This window comes from Rissa tridactyla, chromosome 2 (assembly GCF_028500815.1).
Source record: "Rissa tridactyla isolate bRisTri1 chromosome 2, bRisTri1.patW.cur.20221130, whole genome shotgun sequence".
In the NCBI taxonomy this organism is placed as follows: domain Eukaryota; kingdom Metazoa; phylum Chordata; class Aves; order Charadriiformes; family Laridae; genus Rissa; species Rissa tridactyla.
This window is the reverse complement of record NC_071467.1, coordinates 26,401,056-26,421,759: the sequence shown is the minus strand read 5'-3', so window position 1 is coordinate 26,421,759 and position 20,704 is coordinate 26,401,056. Positions and strand designations below refer to the sequence as shown.

Sequence of the window (20,704 nt, the reverse complement as noted above, 5' to 3'; positions counted from 1 at the left end):
CTCCATGAGGTTTTGCTCCTTCTAAATGTAAGATCTTACAGATGTTCGCCATCCTATATACAAACCTTCAGGGTTTTGGCTTCCAATAGCCTTGCAAAGAGCAGTTATAGCAGAAAGTGTATATGGGTCTAGTGCTTTACACTACAGATACTGGATTTGTCTAAGTCCAATGATGGTCTATTCAGGAGGAGGGTTAGCAACAATTCTTGAGCTAAAAGACTTATTTTTAGTCACTGGCACAGAAAACAGAGCTTTTTGATGTAGTTGTCATCTTCAGAGCAATGTATCTGAAGTGTCCTATGAATTGCCTCTAAAGGCAAGTCTTGGCCATCTTCTGCCAGCACTGGCTACCTAGCAGAGGATGGTAGGACTCTGAAACTAGGCCTGAAGAGTGCCCCATCTTGCATTAATGTGGCTTGATGGACTATTAATTGCAGTTACGCTGTCAGGGAAAGGAAGTAGGACTAAAAGGGTTGTGTATGTATGTCTCCAAAGATTTGTAGAGCTTCAGTTGGGGTCACTAACTTACTTCTAAACATGATTCTATGACGTGATGCAAATTATGGCTAACCAATAACTTGTAACCAGGCAATGGTGCAGCTCTGGTCCCCCAAATATACTGATACTTCAGTGCCTTGTTTGAAGGGTGACAGTAAGGATGAGAAGGCATAGCTGCAACACTCACTCTTGTCACTCTATTTTTCTCAAGTGCTCTCACAAGCTTCATTGTTTAGCAAAATCTTCTGACACCTGTATAAATGCAAATGAAACTTAATCTTGCTCAGAGAAAGTTACAAGGTAGTGATTGAATAGTCAGTGAACTCTTGACCAGGCAGGGGTTTTACTGTTAAAATTAGTAACAAAAAATCTCAAAGCATGACTCTGTTACAGATACTGTGTCTCAGTGACACCACCTATGTTACTTGATGGGCTATTGCATCTCAAGTCAGGGCTGTTTGGTAGTGAAATATGCTTCTAGTTTCCAGAATCTCCTAAAGTTTTGCAGAGGAGATGTTTTTTAGGTAGAAGTGCAACCATGGCTCTGTAAATGGTAGGATGTTTTGGGATATTTTAACAATAGAAGTACTGCAGAAATACAGGTTTTGTGCTCTAAGAGGTCTTCTGAGAACTGTGTAACAGTTCAAGTAAATTCTCCAAAACAAAATTATCTTTTTCAAGAAAGAATGATCCAAAGACTTACTTTGAAACATCTGCATTCTAAGCACTGCTGCTGTGGTTTAAGCCCAGAATCTTGCTCACTTGTTTCTTAAAATGCTGTCCTTAGTGCAAACAGATGGCATTGGTGTTACATTCAGTTCCTCTGAGTTGAAGAATGAGTAAGGAGGCTTTCTGCAACCTCTCTGTTTTTCTGTTTCGCACAGGTGCTGAACAGGTACTCTTCCACACCTCTCATTCCTCTCCCGACACCTCCTATTCTTCCAGTATTACCTCAACAATTTGTGCCTCCCACTAACGTCAGAGACTGCATACGTTTGCGTGGTCTCCCCTATGCTGCTACTATAGAGGACATCCTGGAGTTCTTGGGGGAGTTTTCTACTGATATTCGAACCCATGGAGTTCACATGGTACTGAATCACCAGGTTGGTAGTCACCATGTTTCCAGCCAGCCTGTGCCAACTGACTGTATATGCAAACATGGTCCTTCTGATGATGTCAGTAGGGAAGCACCTTTGGGATTGACACTAATGGCATTAATTGGCCTCCATCTTTCCTCTAAAAGCCTACTGGCAGTAGGCAAGTTGGCTTATTTGAACCCTGCTTCTACACTTGCTTTAGAGTGGTTTCTGTTACTGAGATCCGTATGCCTAAAGCTAGGCCACAATCTTGGAGGGGTTGGTGCTCCCAGAGCAGCAGCTGTGAGCCTGCACTGTTGGAGGCTTGAAACTGAAGAGTTCCGCTCAACAGCGTGCATAACCTCTTTTGTACCAGGCGAGGAGTATCTTCAAAACAAAAGTGTAGGCAATGTTAGCTCTCAAAGGAGCGGTTTTCCTCTGCCGTGCTGAACAGTGTGCCTCAGGTATATTTGAGGACAAATGTGACTGCAGCCTTTTAGAGACAGGATTTCCTATGGCATGTCAGCAACTGAAGCTTTGGGTTTCCTCAACTGTGTCGTTGCTGTCTTTAAACAGTGACAGCTAAGCACCATGATTAACAGCTCATTGACACGGACAAACAGTCACATCTTTGCCATTGTTTTCTGGAAGCAGTTCCTACCAAAACTTTTTAGACAAAGGATTGTGCATTGTTGTGATTGCTTTTATCAGCATAATCTTGTGACTTTAGGAGGAGATGGCAGCTCCTCTAACTCTATAGAGATTCCCTGACTGGTTGCACTGATTACACTGATTATTGTGGTATAAAAATGGTTCTAAAATTGTTTTCGTTAACACCAAGCCTAAACTGAAACTACTTGTCCTGGAGTAGGGCTTTTGCGTTTCAGAGGCGGGGGAGGGAGAAGGGACGATGGTTATTCCAGTACCCCTCTATCTAAAGAGATTCCTGTGTCCCTAAGAACTTCACCTAGCCAAGGCTGAAAACCTATAGGGAATGTGCAAAGCTGGGAGAGGCTAAGAAAAGATGTAGATGTTGAGGAACAAATAAGGGTTTACAGTAGCATCAGCCCTTGCCAGCAGTAATAAAAGAACCTGGAGGAAGAAACAGGGGTGGGTGGGTATGTGTGTGTACGGTCCTGAGGGCTGTCTGCCACCCCTGCCCAAAGCTGGCAGATGTTTTGGATGGGTTCCTCCAGCCCCCAGATACTGCTTTTCCCTGACTACTAGATTTTTATCTTTCTGCATGCTCTCCCTACTCCCACCATTCCTAGTTTCAACCTTCTGATTGTGAACAACTGTGTAAAGGATGGTGATAAAGTTGTTCTTCCCTATGAAACTAGAAGAACTGGCCCAGAACTTAAGTTAGAGCCGGCTTCAGATCTCTACCTCTAGTTTTGGCTGCTTCAAGTCAGCAGCTGCCTGTGGCTAAAATGACTCCTCTCAGTGGTGTACTCCACTCATTTATAGCTGTATATAAGGATGCTATTTCTTTTTTTCTCCACAAGCTCATACCAAGCCTCAGCTAGTACCCTCCTAAAACATTCCAGCCCATATTGTCCTTAACAAAATAAAATTTAAAAGAAAAAAAAATCGTGTAATATTTGGTACTTGACTGTATTTATCCTTATATTTTAAAAATCACAGATACTAAATGTGGATTAGATCTTCCAGTTCTGCCTTCTTACTAAATAGGTGCTTTGAGATCTACTGTTACCAAAGTGCCCCTGAATTGTAGTCTCTCCCATAGGTGTCCTTATGTTTTAAATATAGAAGTAACGTGGCTCAAGTTACAATGTAGCTTAGTTGAAACAGGTAAATAAATACAATCAAGTTAGCACAAGTTGAAAGAATGCCCATATGATGCAGTGGGCAGAGTGGGATTCCCGAGCAACAAGGGGGGAAACTTTAGGGAGGAGAGCTTAAACATTCTGATGGGTGGTAAGGATGACTGACTGTACTTGACTTTGGAGATTAATATATTTATGGATGAGGAGACAGCTTTTAACAACATAAATTACTACTTTGCTGCTACTTCATGGGAGCTCCAAAAATGTTTCTTTTTGTCTGCCTTGTTTGTAGGGACGTCCCTCAGGAGATGCTTTTATTCAGATGAAATCTGCAGACCGAGCTTTTCTGGCTGCGCAGAAGTGTCATAAGAAGACTATGAAGGACAGATATGTTGAAGTCTTTCAATGTTCTGCTGAGGAGATGAACTTTGTATTAATGGGGGGCACTTTAAATCGAAATGGCTTGTCCCCGCCACCATGTAAGTTACCATGTAAGTTTTGCATGGGTCTTGCCAATACTCTAAGCTATGTGCTGGTAGGTGTCGGAGCTGCTTTCTTGACTCTGATTCTGGTTCTTGGAAAGGAGTGCCAGATGGGGGTATTAAAATAAGGTCTTTTCATCTTAAATCACCAGCAGCTTGCAATCATTATTTTTCCCTTTGGTTGTGAATTGCTATGACTGAAAAACTACTTTAAAATTATTCTTGCTTTTCCAGTGGCAAACTTCCCCTCCCTCCCTTGGCCAGCGTGAGCCATGATTCTGAAAAGTAACTTGTAAGCCCTGCCTAGAGCTTAAAGAAGAGTTTCCCATTTAGACTGATTTGTATTTACATTTTTCATCATGATGAACATGTCAAGTAAAAGCTCTTCCCCTTTCACTTCCAAAACTTAATTTATGAAACCATTGGTAATACTCTCCCTGGGGACTTAACCACAAGTGTTCTGCCTATTGAACCCCTACTGACTGAACTCTTCCTTTGCTTTTTGTTGTTCCTACAGAATTGAGATTGCCTTTGTGGGAGGAAAATACATATAGCTTTGGCCTCAGAATTGCAGAAACTGTATTTCATGTAAAATTATGCTCCTCAGAGCTACTAGGATGAATATGGACTTCTAGACAAATGTTTGGGAGAAATGCTTTAAGACTTTAAGGGCTGATTTACTAAGTATATGTGCCATATAAATCTCAGCCTACGGGAAAAATAATACTTTGCTTCCAAGATCATAAATGGCAAGGTAGTCAAATAGGAACTTTCTCTCTGTCTTTCTATGCAAATGCATTATTGTCATTGGTGGCTTTTTTAAGAAGTGTCCTCTAAGTCCTAGTCAGAGCTGCCAATATGGCAGCAAAGTTCTTGTGTGTCGTTCCTTTTGAGTGTGAGTAGACCTTCAGCTAACCCTTGGGAGGTAAGTTTTCTAAGTGACTAGCTTGTTTTGGGTTTCTTTGCAAGTATCCTTCTGAGCAGGGATTTGCAGTGTGTAGTCCTATGTGTGACAGCTGTTCCACGTAGGGGTTGGAAGCTTCTCCTAAGAGCTCCTGGGACAGGTTTCCTAACTTTGGGAAGTCTTAGGTGGCAGTGTTCCCCTTTCCAACTATGAATGCCAGTGATTTATTCCTCAGATGAGCCCTTTCAGATATCACTGCCCCATCCCACAATGAAGCTGTTGCTTTAAAATAAGCCTCTAGTTTTGCTATTCTGAGTTATCTAAAGCTTTTATATGTTCACTTTTATGGGACTGGGAAGAGGAAAGAAAAGGGAAGAAGTGTCAGAGGAGGAGGAGGATGAACTCTCATCAGTGAGAATTCATTTAGGGCTTCACATCTTGTTGAAACACTGCGAAGTGCGTTTTGTTTTTTTAAAACTCAATGGTAACACTTGAAGCTGCAAAGCCATGACTTGTCTCACTCCATTGTTGGTTAATTAAAGACAGAGCTGTTTGGGGGATAGGGAGTGTCAGGATGAAAAGATGTCCCCTGCTCTGGGGAATGTTAGGCAGATCTTTAGCACAGAAGTTTCCTTCTTACAGTGGAGAAGTCTCATTCTTCCTGATTGGAGACTTCATTAAAATCTGAGCCTAGACAAGAAAAACTGGCCTCCTCTTCAGAAAGAGACCCCATTACCAGAGAAAGAGGTGGCTTTTTGTGTATTACTGACTTTGCTTTTGACTGGGGGTGGGGGGGGGGGCAGGCACAACACTTGTAGTCAAGCTCATGTTGGTGGCTCAGATTTATTTTCTGTGATGAGCAAAATGAGAAGCTCACGAAGGCTCTTTACTTACTGCAGAGCTCTTCAGCTGATGAAGACCGCATATATGCTGGAATTCAAAAGGTCCTAATCTATTTTCCATTTGTTCCTTTTAGGCCTTTCACCCCCTTCCTACTCTTTTCCGGCTCCTGCTGCGGTTGTGCCAACAGAAGCTGCTCTGTATCAGCCATCCATGCTCCTGAACCCACGAACGCTCCAGCCCTCCACGGCGTACTACCCTGCTGGGGCTCAGCTCTTCATGAATTACACAGCTTACTACCCCAGGTAAAGCAGAGGAGAAACCAAGCAGGAACAAAGGAGTCTCTTTTTTTGCAGCAAATGCACAAAGCTCACAAAAGAACATTGTCTGCTGCGCTAAAGGCTTGTGCTACCAAGAACAGCTTGTTTGGTATCTTGTTCAGGGAAACAATTTCAGGATATCTAGGGATTTCCCAAGTTTTAGAGTATTTCAGGTAGTGATTATTATTTTTTTTTTTTTAAACGTAAGTCACACAGTTACAGTGGGAATTTTTTTTGTTGTTGTTTTTTTTTTTCCACCTAAGATGCCTCTTAAACTTGTTAGTTTGCATTGTTGTGCCCTCAGTGGGAATTGGTGTGTGCAGTACTTCTCACGTCCATAAAGAAGCCCTTGGCCCCTCTTTACATTGGGTGAATTGGGGTCTGCCCTAACAACTTCTGAAATCCTGCCTCTTTGTTTTTTGTAATAACGTAACTTTTGACCTTTATGGTAAAAACGCTGTTTACTTATTTATGACAGTACTGCATTGAAGCATATATGTATTGAATGCATATGTAAAGCATATAGAGGGATGTATTCTTCCTGACCTCATGAACACCTCTCATGAAGGGCTTTCGGCTCTTCTGAGTGTACTAGCTATCTTCTACAGAACAAAAACTCTTGATACCACTTGCTCTCTGCAGTCACGAGGACTTGAAAAGAGCCACGTCCCCTGTAAGCCATAAACCATTCCTCATCTGTCAGGAAACCTGCTAAAGAACTCAAGTCTTCTATTAGATTCTGACCAGTGATTTTTATCTCTGGAGAAGGGTCCAAATAGCTACTTATGAAATTGTTGAGCAATATGGACTCTCTAGTACCTGTAAGGTAACAAAGGTTTTCTTATTACTTTACACTAAATCAGCATGTCTGTGAGCTGCCTGTTTCATTTTTGGTTTTTTTTATTAAAATGTTTTCTTCACTCATGAGTTAATTTCTACAATGCTTTCAATGCCTGTCTTACGGTTATGATAATATGTTACCAAACTCAGCCTCTTTAATGTAAGATCAAGAAAAATAAAACTCCAAACTTGCACTGGCAATATAAAACAAGCTTCTCAATAATAGTTGTATATGTCATGAGAACGCAGTAGCAGCAATAGTTTGTAGTGACTTTGACGTGTTGTACTTTAATAATAGACTGGCTATTGCAGGCTAAGTGCCAGGCCCTACAGAGATCTGCATGGGATCCCACATGAGTCCCATCACCGGCTGCTTGGGCTGTGGGCATGTTGGTTACAGACTCATCAATCCCAAGTCTCAAAACATCCTTTTTATGTTCTTGTTTAACTGACAGTTGTATACTGTTCTTAGGAAACCATTCCTGTGTAGCTTCTGTGCCAATTACAAGTACCTCCCTTAAAAAAAAAAAAAAAAAAAAGTAACATTTCTGGAGTCAATTTGTCTTCTTTCCATTTTGTGAGATCTGGTGTTTGGATATTGCTTTTCTATCCAGAGTAAACATTTGATCTACAGACAAATCGTATATAGTCCAATAGAACTAGTGATATTTTGTAGCTGATATTTTGGTTTGTGTTGTGTTTTTTTTCTTTTTTCCTAAAAAATTAAGCTTTATTGCTTTTCAGGGAAATTCCTTTGCATTGTAAAGGATGCCATAAGTAATTGGGTCCCTTTCGTGTAGCAATCAGAACTCTCTTAAATGGAGTTTTCTGGTACTGAAATTTAATTCAAAAAATGTTAAGTATGTGCAGCAGGAAAGAATGGGGTATCCTCTATACTAAGTGGTGCATTTAAATGCATGTACATGGAAAAGCAATACAGAGCTGGTGGCTAATGATCAGACAATGGTTCATAAATCTAACTAGTGAATACTTATGGAAATAAGGAAAGTTCTTTGACCCGCTGCCAAAAGGTTCTACCGCTTGTGTTTTGCAAGGTCAAGTTGCTTTATAATAGCCAATTCCGTTCTCCATGCAGTAATCAGCCATGGTGGGGGGGGAGGGAGGCGTTATTTTGGTCTTCAGTATCTATCAGAAATCCCTGAAACTCTGGATCCTCTTAATGCTCCTGTAGGTTTGGTGATGAAACCCGATGGTATAAGAAATGGTTGTCTTCTGTGCTATTAAAACAGCTTTAGTGAACTCCTAATGAAAAGGAGGAGGGAGAGCAAGTTATTCGGGATCTGTCAGTCTGATATCTCTGTTTAGCTTGTAATTATATCTGGCAACATGTTCTGACAGCAGATCAGTGGTCTCTGCCTAGTCCTGGGCTTCTGAGGGAAAAGAACAATAGAATTCATGGGAGGGAGGAGTTTCTTTGTTTATCTAATCCTGGATAAATAGGTGTACTAGTTGCTGTATGTATGTACCTTGAAAGTAATGAATAACTGCACTACTTGGCAACTGCCAGTGTTCTATTGAAACTTTTACCATACAAAAACTTGAAAATTACTGCTATGGGATACATAGTTTTAAAACAAAGTTAAGTCTTATTGTATTTATTCAGTTTTAATGCCATCTTGATCACTTTTAAGCAGTGCCTTGAAAACCTCAAAAGTTTCTGTCAAAATCCATAATTGTAGGAACACACTTAAACTCTGTTCTTTTTTCAACAATATTTTGAATAGCGAAGTGGAAAGAGAAACTTCTTGCTCAGTGGGTAGTGTGCTGGTGGGACTTGTAGCCAAAAAATGATGTGGAAGCTGAAAACTGATGTGGGTTCAAACAATCCAGATTCAAGGGCAGGAAACTCATTGTGAGTTTGTGAATACACAGAAACCGCATCTGGCTCAGGAAGTCCTTGAACTCAAAATAACTGGAAGAGCGTTCTTATGTTCTGTGTCCTATGGTAAACTCTTCTGCTGTTGAACCACGGTGGGTAGGCAAACTTGTCTGTTCGCATCTTTGAAGTAGTATTTGTCTTGAGAGATATTGGAACAGCTTGTGAGCACGGGTCTCTTCTGATGTGTTTGTAGTTGTATTCAGCTATGCTAATCTAATAGTGGCTAGGTTAAGTTTGAATTATTTCCCCGTTGTGCAAGCATTCTCCTGGAGAAACTGGCTGCTTGTTGCTTGGATGGGTCTATTCTTTGCTGGGTAAAAAACTGGCTGGGTGGCCAGGCTGAAAGGGTTGTGGTGGATGAAGTTAAATCCAGTTGGTGGCTGGTCACAAGTGGTGTTCTCCAGGTCTCAGTATTGGGGCCAGTTCTCTTTAATGTCTTTATCAACAACCTGGACAAGGGGATCAAGTGCAACTTCAGTAAGTTTTCAGATGACGCCAAGTTGGGTGGGAGTGTTGATCTGCTTGAGGGTAGGAAGGCTCTACAGAGGGACCTGGACAGGCTGGATCCAGGGGCCAAGGCCAATGGTATGGGCTTCAACAAGGCCAAGTGCCGGGTCCCGCTTTTGGGTCACAACAACCCCATGCAGTGCTACAGGCTTGGGGAAGAGTGGATGGAAAGCCACCCGGCAGAAAAGGACCTGGGGGTGTTGGTTGACAGGCAGCTGAGTATGAGCCAGCAGTGTGCCCAGGTGGCCAAGAAGGCCAACAGCAGCCTGGCTTGTGTCAGGAATAGTGTGGCCAGCAGGACTAGGGAAGTGATCATCCCCCTGTACTCAGTAGTGGTGAGGCCCCACCTCCAGTACTGTGTCCAGTTTTGGGCCCCTCACTACAAGGAAGACACTGAGGTGCTGGAGCAGGTCCAGAGAAGGGCAACGAAGCTGGTGAGGGGTCTGGAGCACAAGTCTTCTGAGGAGAGGCTGAGGGAGCTGGGGTTGTTTAGCGTGGAGAAAAGGAGGCTGAGGGGAGACCTTATCGCTCTCTACAACTACCTGAAAGGAGGTTGTAGCGAGGTGGGCGTTGGTCTCTTCTCCCAAGTAACAAGCGATAGGACAAGAGGAAACGGTCTCAAGTTGTGCCAGGGGAGGTTTTGATTGGATATTAGGAAAATTTTCTTACACTGGAAGGGTTATCAAGCATTGGAACAGGCTGCCCAGGGAAGTGGTGGAATCACCATCCCTGGAGGTATTTAAAAGCCATGTAGATGTGGCGCTGAGGGACATGCTTTCGTGGGACTTGGCAGTGTTAGGTTAATGGTTGGACTTGATGATCTTAAAGGTGTTTTCCAACCTAAATGATTCTATGATTCTATTACACTCTCGATCGGAGTGATTTGAATGAAAAGGTCTTTTTATGTGGTAGTTAAAGGCATGATTCTGATACTTGCTGCACAAGGAAATACAGGGTAATTTGTTATTCTCATCTGTCTGCTTCTGCCTCTTCCTGCTATGGATTAGGTATGTTTTTTTCTCACCTATACACTAATCGACTTCTAAAAGTATTTTTAGATATATACATATGCGACATATGTATATATTAATGTTATATGTATGCATACATACATAAAAAGTGTGTGTGTGTGTAAAAATAAAATGACCCAAGTTAGAAGAAAGCTTCATTTGTTCTCTGTGATGGTCATTATGGAGGATCCGATCCATTGTGGAGAAAAAACGAGGCTTTTTTCTAACCTTAAACATTGATGGCATGCATATTGAAGCACAATTAAATTACAGCCAGTTTAAGCTGGCAAAACTGGGAACAAGTGGGCTGGATTGGGATTGATATCATTCAGAGCTGCTGCCGGCGGGTTTATTTGCATATCTGTGTGTCTAGCTAACCAGCATCACTTGACAGAACTGGGTTAGGAAGCAACCATATGTGTATTTAGCCTGGGAGATCTGTCACAGATGGAGAACAGCAGCAGCCAGAAACAAAACCTCTTCATCAGTTCAGTTGTACTCATAGCGTCATAGCAACACTCTGGACCACAGCTTTTAGACTGTAGTATGTTTTTTTCTTTTTTTCTTCTTTTTATAAGTGTGTCAGCTTGGATTGCATGAGATCACATCTGCAGCGAATGGGCTCACTGAGCATAAAAGCCTACTGGTGGCTTTTAGTTGCCGTTCTGGAGTTCCTAGAGCAACTGGAGTTCATGTGTTTACATCAAGTGGCGGAATTTGGGACTCTTCATTACCTATCCTTGCTCATGGCGAGTCGGTTTCCATTACAGACTTGTCAAAATAACCTCAGCTCTTTGGTTAATGGCACAAACTTGTCACCAGAGTGGTTGTTTCGGGGGGGAAACCTTAATGGTTCACTTTTCTAAGTGAAGGTAGCTTGCCAAGGATTAGAACAGCAGGGATGCCTTTAACTACTACTGTATTTCATTGGAGAAGGTGTGCATTAGCAGGGAAGACTAATTGTTGCATGCCTCCATAGGCTGTCATTATCTCTTCACCTGTAGGTTTTAATTAGTAAAACTGCCATGATGTCTGAAAAGCATCAGAATGGTAATGCTCTGATCAATAGGTACCTGGGTATCAGGATAGTAAAATTATTTAAATTAAAAAAACCCCACCTTTCTTCAAAGTTAATAAGCCTGTAAAAGTGTTGGTGGTGGTAGCAGTGTCCAAGACTTATTCACCCCACCATAGAAAATGCCACCGTGGATGCTGGTAGAGGTTCTTCTACTTACAGATTCCGGTTCCTTTTGTTTGCTTAGTATACTGGCTGTTTTGATGTGCTGTTAACAGCCCTTACTCTCATCTTCTGACTCTTCCTCTGCTATCTAGTAAAACATTTGGATTAGTATGAGGGATTAATTGATATTACAACACTGTGCAAGCTAGCTGCAGAGATCAGTTTGAGCACAGTTTTTCCTATTGCTTGCTTATAGCAGCTCAGTGGTGGGAGAGAAGATCCTCCTGTTGCGCCACAAGGCATGTGCGTCGTCCATGCAGGTGGCTTTTTAAACATTCGCAGTGATGGCGAGGTGATCTCAGGTTATTTAAGGTACAAAAATACCTTGCTGGATGATTCCCTTTCACTCAGCTGCAGCCCTGCACAGGGGTGTGTTGAAAGTCCCAACACTACTCAGGGCAGACCATTGGAGTCTTCTGTGGCAGCAAGCGCTTCTGGCTCCTGTCCTGTTGCTACTTGTTGTCCTGCTACTGTTAACTTATACAGATGGGAAGCTGATTGCAGTAGGAAGACGCGCTAAATACGTGTTGAGTGGGCAGCAAGTTATCTGTTTAAAAGTGGGGATGGCATCTGTACCATGTGAAGATTTTGGTGTTTCCAGGTGTAGAGTCGGATTTGGTCTTGGAATAAGGCTCCTTAAAGCAGAAAACTTATTTTATTTAAAAAAAAAAAAAAGCCTTCCCTGTTGAGAACACGGTCTGTGGTAGTTGTCCATGACTAAAGAGCAGTCATGGGCTTCTAAACGTTCCTATTTCATTAACAGATGACCTGATGATTTAGCGCTCGTGCTTCTGCTATTTGTCAAGTTATATGTCCTTTCTTTCTTTAAATACGGATAAACATTCCGGTCTTCAAAAAGGAAAATTATTCAGGTTATGTAAATACTTTTGCTAAAAGCATGTCTTGTTAGTTTTTGTGAACACAGTACCATGTTAAAACTTTCAACTTCAGTAATTACACCACAAAATTTACTAGCTTTGCCTCTCTCAAACTTTGTATGACGAACCACTTCTAAAAAGGCTGTATACTGAAGCTGCATTTCCTCCTGCTTTTGGGCTGCTTTCCAGCAATGAACATTATAGGCATTATGCTGCAAGCTTGTGTATACGTGCACGTTATACCCGCGACCTGTGCCAGCCCAAGGAGTAGTTGAAAATCCCTATTGGTGTCTGGAAAAAAATCTACTGCTCATCAGATGCTGGGGGTGATCTGTCAAATTTCCTTGAGGTTTTCAGAAGGCTGCTTGGTGATGTGCACCTTCTGCTTTTTGCTGCTCCTCCTGCTGGCTTCAGTCAGAGGATCTGCCTTTGGGTTCTGCAGAGCTCCTCAGGGTCTGCTGGGCTTCCTAGAGTGAGCAAAGGGGGAGGCTAATTTAATCATGAAACACTAGTGGATGAGTCTGACAAGTTGTTCTACCCTGCCGCCTCCTCTTTCTTTTCTCTCCCATGACTTTCCCTACCAGTGTTCCTGAGTAGTACGGTGAGGAATAGGTAGTAAGACTAAGCTGCAATACAGGACCTGTCTTACAGTCCTGAAATTAATAGAAGTTGTCAATCAGTAGCCTGATGGAAGGATATCTTCAGTATCTGTTGTCACAGAGCAGAAAATAAGTAATACTTTAAAAACAAAAAACTTTTGCAGGACTACAGAGAACAAAGCCATAGGAAAAATAAGGATAGAGAATCAGGGAACTGAAACCTGTAGGTGGTGTCTATGCATAAATCTGTTCCTACGTGCAAATAGCGTGGGGTATGTCTGTGGTTCTCTTGACTGACCTGCAGGATACTTGGTAGAGATCTGAAAACCTGCTTGGTTATGTATGCTGACTGCTCCCAACTCACACCCACTTTTAATATAAACCACAGCTTCCTTCTGGATATTGGTATCTGTTAAGCAAATGTACAATGAAAAAAAAAAAAAAAATTAGGAAATGAAAGAGGAGAGACAGTGATCCTCAATATTTCTCCATAATATTTTAGTGATGAATGTTTGGGATCCCTTGAGGTGCATAAATGCTGTTTGAATGCCAACGTCAACCTTTAGAACATGTCAAAACTTGTTCTTGCGTCCAAAACTGATTTCAGAAACTTAATTGTGTTTTATTTGGAAAGTCTTTGGAGAACACCACAATCTCTGAAATATTGATTGGACAAAAAATCCAATCTGGCTGTTGATTAGATCCAAGAAGAAGGATCAATTCATAAGGAAAAAAGATTTGCATTGGGAAATGCTTCATATCGTGTTTGATTCCAAGAGCTAGATTGATATAAAAAGAGTTAAGAGCTTGCACTGCATCATTATATAGTGATATGCAACTACTAAGAATGGCTGTAGAAATGACCCCATGTAAAACATGCAAGTATTTGTTCCGGGGGTTTGTTTAACTAAAGACGACAGGCTGGAATAGCTATTTGTCTTGTATCCCTCCCTGGACCCATTTCATTACTAGTGTTCTTTCTCTACTGCTTTTCCATCTGGAGATGTGACTACTCTAAGTCACTTGCTGCTGTTCCCCTAGGAGGTTGTCACCCCTCAGTTTGGGGGAATGCAGAAACGGCTGGGGGCAGTCCGTGTGGTATCTTGTATTGGGGAATTGGAGCAGGCAGCGCCCTTAGCCTAACCTGTTGCTGATGCTGTCTCTTACCTTTATCTCTGAGGTGGCGTTAGGAATTAGCAAGTGCTTGTAGCACCTCGGTGCAAAGCCAGCAGGGTTAGCTTGAATAACCGGAGTTTTAAACAGAGGTGTCTGACTTCCTTAAAACAGATAAGGACCCTATAGAAGTAATAATAATAAAAATAGATGAGTGCAGGGGGAAGAGGACTGAAGGGGAAGCACTTTTGCCCCACCTAATGTCCTACCAAAGCTGAGGGGGAAAGCACACAGAGGCTCAGCAGTAGGGCCAAGTGGCTGGGATGGTGGGAAAGCTGCCCTCTGGAACACCCAGTTAAAGCTCTCATGGCTCAACACTGCAGGTTCTGTGGCCTGTCTCTCGGCAAGGGCCAGGGAGACAGAGGAGCTTCAGTTTAACAGCGTTACCTTCTAAAGACAAGGGCCATAGCCTTGCTTCAAAAGGAAGGCTGCACTGCCCGAGCTGTGTCTCTCACTGTGTGTCTGTTCTGGTGGTTTCTTGTTAGGTTTTTTTTTTAACAGTGATACAAGCTAACTCCTGTCTTGCCTTACTAAATTATTTACCTCAGAAATCTGCATCGTGGTCTGGTTTGGGGGTTGGGCTTTTTGTCCCCCCTAATAAGAATCAAGTCTGCAAAGAAAACTAGGAAAAAGTCTCTATCCTTGCTCTTCATACGAGTTTTGGAAGTAATGGAATTGTTTTCATAAGGATTCTAGAAAAATTTAAACTATTCTTTAGCTTAAGTTCTCTTGTGGTGTTCTGCTTTCTTCTCTCAGATACATAAATTACCCTTTTAGGTGGCTTCAGCTGGCTCAAGAATGGACTAATGTCAACGATGCTTTCCACAAAGCTATGCAGTTCCAAATAGTCTGGGGGGTGCATCTTGTTCAATGAAACAAAGAGTAAATTTTTTTTTTTTATTAAATGCTATACGTATATATGTGTGTCTAGCAGTAGCTGGAAACTCTCATGGATTACCTGACACTTTAGCAAAAGAGATATTTGCTGGAACTGCCAAATCAAAACAAAACAAGGGTCTGTTAACTCACTACAATTTTGTGGCAATTTGAATAAGGCTATGGAAGACCTGACAAAGCATATCAAAGCTTCTAACACCTAGAATCTCTGAGTATTTTGGGTGTTAGAGAGGAGTATTTTTTTTATTATTACTCTAGAATAAATTATATTAATTATTGTGGCATTAATATTGCTTTAAAGCAAGACAAGCGTGTCCCTTTGTGGCACTAACCTATAACCCATGGCACCTGTCATTGACCACAAACCATGTGGTGTCTAAAGAGTCCATGAAATATAAGTAAATAAAAGCAAATACTGCCTTGCTAGCATTGCTGGCAGCTGTGGGGAGCTCCTTCCTCAGCTGTATTTGGCAAGTAGCTTATGGAGAGCACTGACCTTGAGCTTGCATCCGAACTGTGGATGAGTTCCATGGATTCATCGCCTTACTCTTTAGCTGCATTTAAAACTTTGAGGTTGTAGACAGCATGTGGTTGAAATAAGCTCCAGCGCTGAATGGTGCACTGGTGGGGGGAAGACTTATTTTCAACCTCCTTAATGTCATAAGGTGACTCCTGGATCTTGTGTTTGAGAAGCTGAGTAGTACATAGGTATATTGACTGTGGTAGTACTTTGTTGGAGATTAGTAAGATTATTAATATTATGAAAAAGGCACGCAGGGGACCATACATGGGAAGTATTGTGTTGTGATAAATTTGTATGAAGATGGTACTCTATGGCATAAAATCTTAACTTCCCATAGCTCTTTTTCCGGCAATAGGCTCAAAATTCATATCAATGATTGCAAGTGTCATCTTTGGCATTAGACCACCTCTGCTACCTAGTGAAGCCACCAGTGAAGAATTATTCACAAAGATACCCAGGAACACAATATTGTGGGGATAAACAAGCGTTATGAGCAGTTCCTATGGGAAAAAAACAGGTATCCTTCTAGACGGGGATAGCTGTTCACTGTAGAAGTAGCCAATTGCATTTGCTTAGTGAAACTCCTTGAAGAGTTTTGTCTGAAGGGAAACCATAAACATCTGTATGTTGTATTCAGGAATGGCTTGTCTGCTGGATTTGCTTGTCATCTGCTGTGAATGAGGTCCCCCTCTCCATACTGTGCTGTATGAAGATGTCTCAGGGCTTTGCAAATAGTGGGAACTGGGGAAGGGCAAAACTGAAAACATGCTTGGTGAGAACATGGGCTTGGAGGCAAATGTGCCTACTGGGCTTAAAAGTTGCAGAGGAACTCAAGATGATGAGCTTTAATTTAGAGAGCTGCATATAGGCTACCACTGTCAGACTCATTGAGAGGGAAGACTCCTCCACAAAGGCATCTTGGGATAGAGGCCGTTGGGCTAAACTTCGTCTTCATGAATATCATGTTAGCTAAGAATTTAAACACAGATGTAAGCAAGCAAAGGAAAGGCTGATAGTCCCCAGCAGAAACTTTCACATGATATTTTTATAGGCATGAGTTTGGAGAACAGAAGTGGAGGCAGTCTGGGAATGACCTTTCTAGTGTGGTTTGGGGAAGATGTTCTAGGTGTAAGTAATAGCATGAAAACGATGATGGAAATGGTAGGTGCTTGAAGCCATGCTCAGGAGATAAATCAAAATGATCAAGGTGGTTTTGAGCAAGAAGCATGGGCTTTTGTGGGGCTTTATTTGCTTTTTTTTTTTTTTTTTACTTTCATCTTAAAATTGTATATTAAGTAGGAGAAGCCAGTGGCATCCCTCAGTATTAGGACAACTTCAGGATAAATGGCCTCTGTGGATCTATCTAGTAGTGAACTTGTTAACTTTCCTTTAGAGGCTTTGAGACTGTGTGTGGCTCCGGCTGTACAGGAGGTGTGTTTGTCTCTGATCTCCAGGGGGACTCTCTTGAGACCAGTCAGTTGTGACTGCCAGAGTCTGCAGACAGTTGTCTTCAGCAAGATGCTATGTGTACCTGAGGGTTGTGCTGTTAGGGGAGGTTGATTACCCCAGTGTAGTTTCTCTTGAATTGCTCTTGATGCCATGGTGATGGGAGCATTACAAATGTCTAACTATGTGGCCTGAACTTTGGTATCTGCCCAGGGCTTTAAGAAAGGTTAAGGTTGCATAGCTAGCTGCTGGCTCTCTTCTGCACTAGTTTGGCTTCTGATTGCTTCTATCTTGACTTGTTTGTAGTATGCAGCAGAGGATGGACTTGTACACACAAATGATCCGGCCAGGACAGTGTCCAAAGAATGGATTTGCATTTAAAGGCCCCAGCAGTTAGACTTCCTTAGAGAAGGTAAGGATAACAAACCCCAGGAGACGGGTTTGGGAGTATCATAGTGTTTGCTTCAGATAACCACCATACTCCACACAACTTTTCATTTGCTGCCCTGGGAACATGGCTACTCTTTGGTATGTCCAGAATGTCACACTGCAATATATAGGAGCTTGGCTACTAAAGCCATTATTTAAAGGATTTTGACTATTCCAGACTTATTATGGGCTGCTGCTTTGCGTACTTCCCAGGGCTCCAAATGCATGCTACTTGAAGCTTTAATATCGGTATTGAGAGGCTCCAGAAAGCTCCTCAGAGTCAGTTTTCTGAAGAGCAAAGTGCAGAGATGGTGCTACTCTCCTAGCAATGTGCTAGGATATAGTGTTGGTTAGGCGGAATGAGCTGCTTGCTTAGGTAACTACAGAATCTGATTTCTAAATCTCATGCTGATGTAAAATCGCAGCAATGAAGTAGACTGTGTTTGTGTAACTGGCAGCTACTCTCTTGCTTTTGTGAGCTTTCTGATCAGGCCGCTTCAGCCTTTGAGGCTTGGTTTACTTTATCTTCTGTATAGGAACAGTCAAAGGGTGAAGTCACCCGAAAGCATCTTCTGTGCAGAAGAATACAAGTTGAATTGCAAAGCAGTATGTTGGTGGCTGCACTGTGTGCTTTATCATGTGCAGTAGTCGGAGAGGAAGATATAGAAATATTTATGAAAAACCTCATAATCTCTAGTCTCTTAAAAATACGTAGTCAAAAAAGTGACAGATTTCTTTTATGCCCTCTTCTTTCCTCTATTCTTTTCCTCACCTTCTCCTCTGAAAAATAACAACCAAAAATGCCTTCTTACTTAGCCAAGGGTGTAATCCGCTTCTGGGCAAAATCTTCGCCTGCAGCATCACCTCACTGTCATCTGCTGTAAGTCCTGCTGAGTGAAGTACTGCACGTGTAAAGACAAAAGTGACCATATCGGCTAGTTGTCCAACAAACTGACTTTTGTCTGGGTTGATAAAGCTAAATCCCATCCCTATAACTAACAGTCTGAGGCTGCAGTTAGGTGGTTAGCAGCATCGTGGCTTAAACTACACTACATTGCTTCCCATCCGGCTATTGTTGCTTGTCTATGGTGGGCATTGCCATGCAGGGATCTTGGTTGGGGGAGCTGATCCAACTGGAAGAACCCGTTGGGTTTGGCTTTCAGTCTGTTTTCACCCAATCCACTTTACGGCTTAGCTGTGTGAGTACCTGTGTCAGAGATGGGAAGGTAGAAGTGAGCGAAGCAGGCACTGGGGGATAGTAATGGTATTGCCGTGATGGAGTTGAAACTGTAAAACTTCACCTTGAAAGCTGGAAGGTCCTGTAATAGTGTAGAAATTCTGGCATACTCTCAGTGAAACACTGTTCTCTCTAACACAAAGTGTCGTTGAAATTGCGTGCGTGAGGTGAAAACTAAAGCTGTTGATCCTTCAGTAAAGATTTGGTATTTTGGAAATCAATAAATTAAGACTTGCTTCTATCATGGGGTTCAGTGACCTGCACAACTCTTTCATGCAGATTCCTCCACCCTTTCTGATGTTTTGAACAAACACAGCTCGCCTAGATGGAGATTTTCATTATGTTCCCTGTTTTACCACTGCTCAAGCCAATTGTGCTCAAGAAAACTCATCAGAACTCTGGAAATCAGCAGACGAACCTCTGACTGTTTTAAAGTTAATGCACGATTTTCAGACACGCGCGCACAGACCACTAAACCCTTCACTGAGAGCACAGGTACTGAAATCACACAAGTACTTGAGGGTTTCTTCTTGATAAAGAAAGTATTAAGCTGCTCTTAACACAGAAATAGTTTAGCCTGAACCTACCAAGTCTGATTTACTACATTCTATGACAGAGCAAAAAAAGTATTTTTTACCTGATTTTGCACACAGTTTAAAGTTGTTTGTTGTTTTTTTTTAAAAAAAAGTATTTTAAGACCTCTAATTGTGCCTTTGACATTTTTATAAAAAAATAATTGTTGTCTTGTACATATTTGTCTAATCTGTGCGGAAGAAGCCTCTGTAAACTTTATATACAGACATATTTTACACAGTGCAGAAATTAGGAATGTAAAGTGGATTATCTGAGGAAAAATGCTGTAACTTTGTAAAAAAAAAAAAAAATATAAGTGCGGTATGTTAAACGCTTTGTCTCTGATTCTTATCTTGTATGCTTTCCCTATGTACTCAGATATTTACATTTTAAATGGCTTACAGGAGTAGGTATTTCCAAACTTTGATCACACTGCATAGTCAGAAAATGAGAAATGCAGTTACTGTCTCTCCTGTGATACTGTTTTCATTTTTCCACTTCCTGTTCCACCCACACTGGTTGGTGTTTAACAATCTTGTGTTTAAGCGGAGGAATTATGATCTGTTGTAAGGCCCAGCACCTTGTCTGCTTTAAGGGAAGCTCAGGCAGGGACAGTAGTTAGAGTTTGGTCTCTCTGAACTAGAGCGAATATACCCAGCACCACAACTGTCACTATGAGCAAAGAAATTGGATGATGTACATGCTTTTACTGAAATAACTGATGTCTTTTAGCATTCCGTGCTCTCTCTGGGGCTTGGTTAGAGCGCAGCATCTTTCCATGGCGATTATACTCGTTATTTGTACTGAAGAAAGGAGGGTGGGGGAAAAGAAACTCTGAAATAGACTTGTGAGGCTAAAAGTTGCAAAGGGGATAGGTTCTCTGGCATGTTTAAAATAAATATTACAGAACAGAGGACTGCAAGCTCATCTGTTCTTGAAATTGGCCACAAGCAACTCTTCTCTGCTGCAAGTTAGAAACTCAAGTGAGAAAGTTACTGCCAAACAAGATAAGGGGTTTTTGGCAAGAATACCTGTCACATTATTTAAAACCATGCAAATCCACAAAAAAAGTGCTGGTTATACTTCTGGATGTTGACATGGGAAAACATTTATCCTATGGACTCTTCCTTGCTGGCCCAGCTTCTCCTGGAAAGCACAGCTGGGCTGCTACTCTCCCAAAGGTGATTCCCCTCACAGAGACAGGCACTTGGAGCTGGGAATGTGCTTCAGCCTCAGACTCGCTAAAACACCTGGATGGTCCTGGGTGGAGAGCCCAGGAGCTGGGACCTGTGCTGTTTGGAGAGGCTGACCTCAGTGTCAGGTTCTGCCTTGCTTCTTCTCCCAGATGTACCTTTTAACTGTGGCTGAAGGGCTGCATCTGTGTGTTCCATCATTGGTGTATTCTCTCAAGAAGAAAACAGGCTTTTGCAACACTGCAGCTGGAGACCTCTCACCTCTGTGGCTGTGGGGACTGCGCAGGGGATGCCTAATTTGGGATCCCAGCAGCTTTGGAGCCTGTTTTGCTTTTTCTTCCCTGATTTTTCC

The 20,704-nt window shown here is 42.0% G+C and overlaps 1 protein-coding gene across 3 annotated transcripts in view; it reads left to right on the top strand.

Annotated features, from left to right (window-relative positions):
- Positions 1–19,420, top strand: part of ESRP1 (epithelial splicing regulatory protein 1) — a 36,020-nt gene extending 16,600 nt beyond the window's left edge. Inside the window, exons 11-15 of one of the 3 annotated variants that reach the window (XM_054193069.1) lie at positions 1,383–1,601; positions 3,654–3,852; positions 5,724–5,892; positions 17,227–17,332; positions 18,866–19,420. In XM_054193069.1, the coding sequence (XP_054049044.1) occupies positions 1,383–1,601; positions 3,654–3,852; positions 5,724–5,892; positions 17,227–17,317 (678 nt within the window). In that variant the 3' untranslated portion in view covers positions 17,318–17,332; positions 18,866–19,420. Of the gene's footprint in view, positions 1–1,382; positions 1,602–3,653; positions 3,853–5,723; positions 5,893–17,226 lie in introns of all 3 variants that reach the window. The other 2 variants (XM_054193070.1, XM_054193071.1) reach the window with 2 other exon arrangements.
- The last annotated feature ends 1,284 nt before the right edge of the window (positions 19,421–20,704 follow it).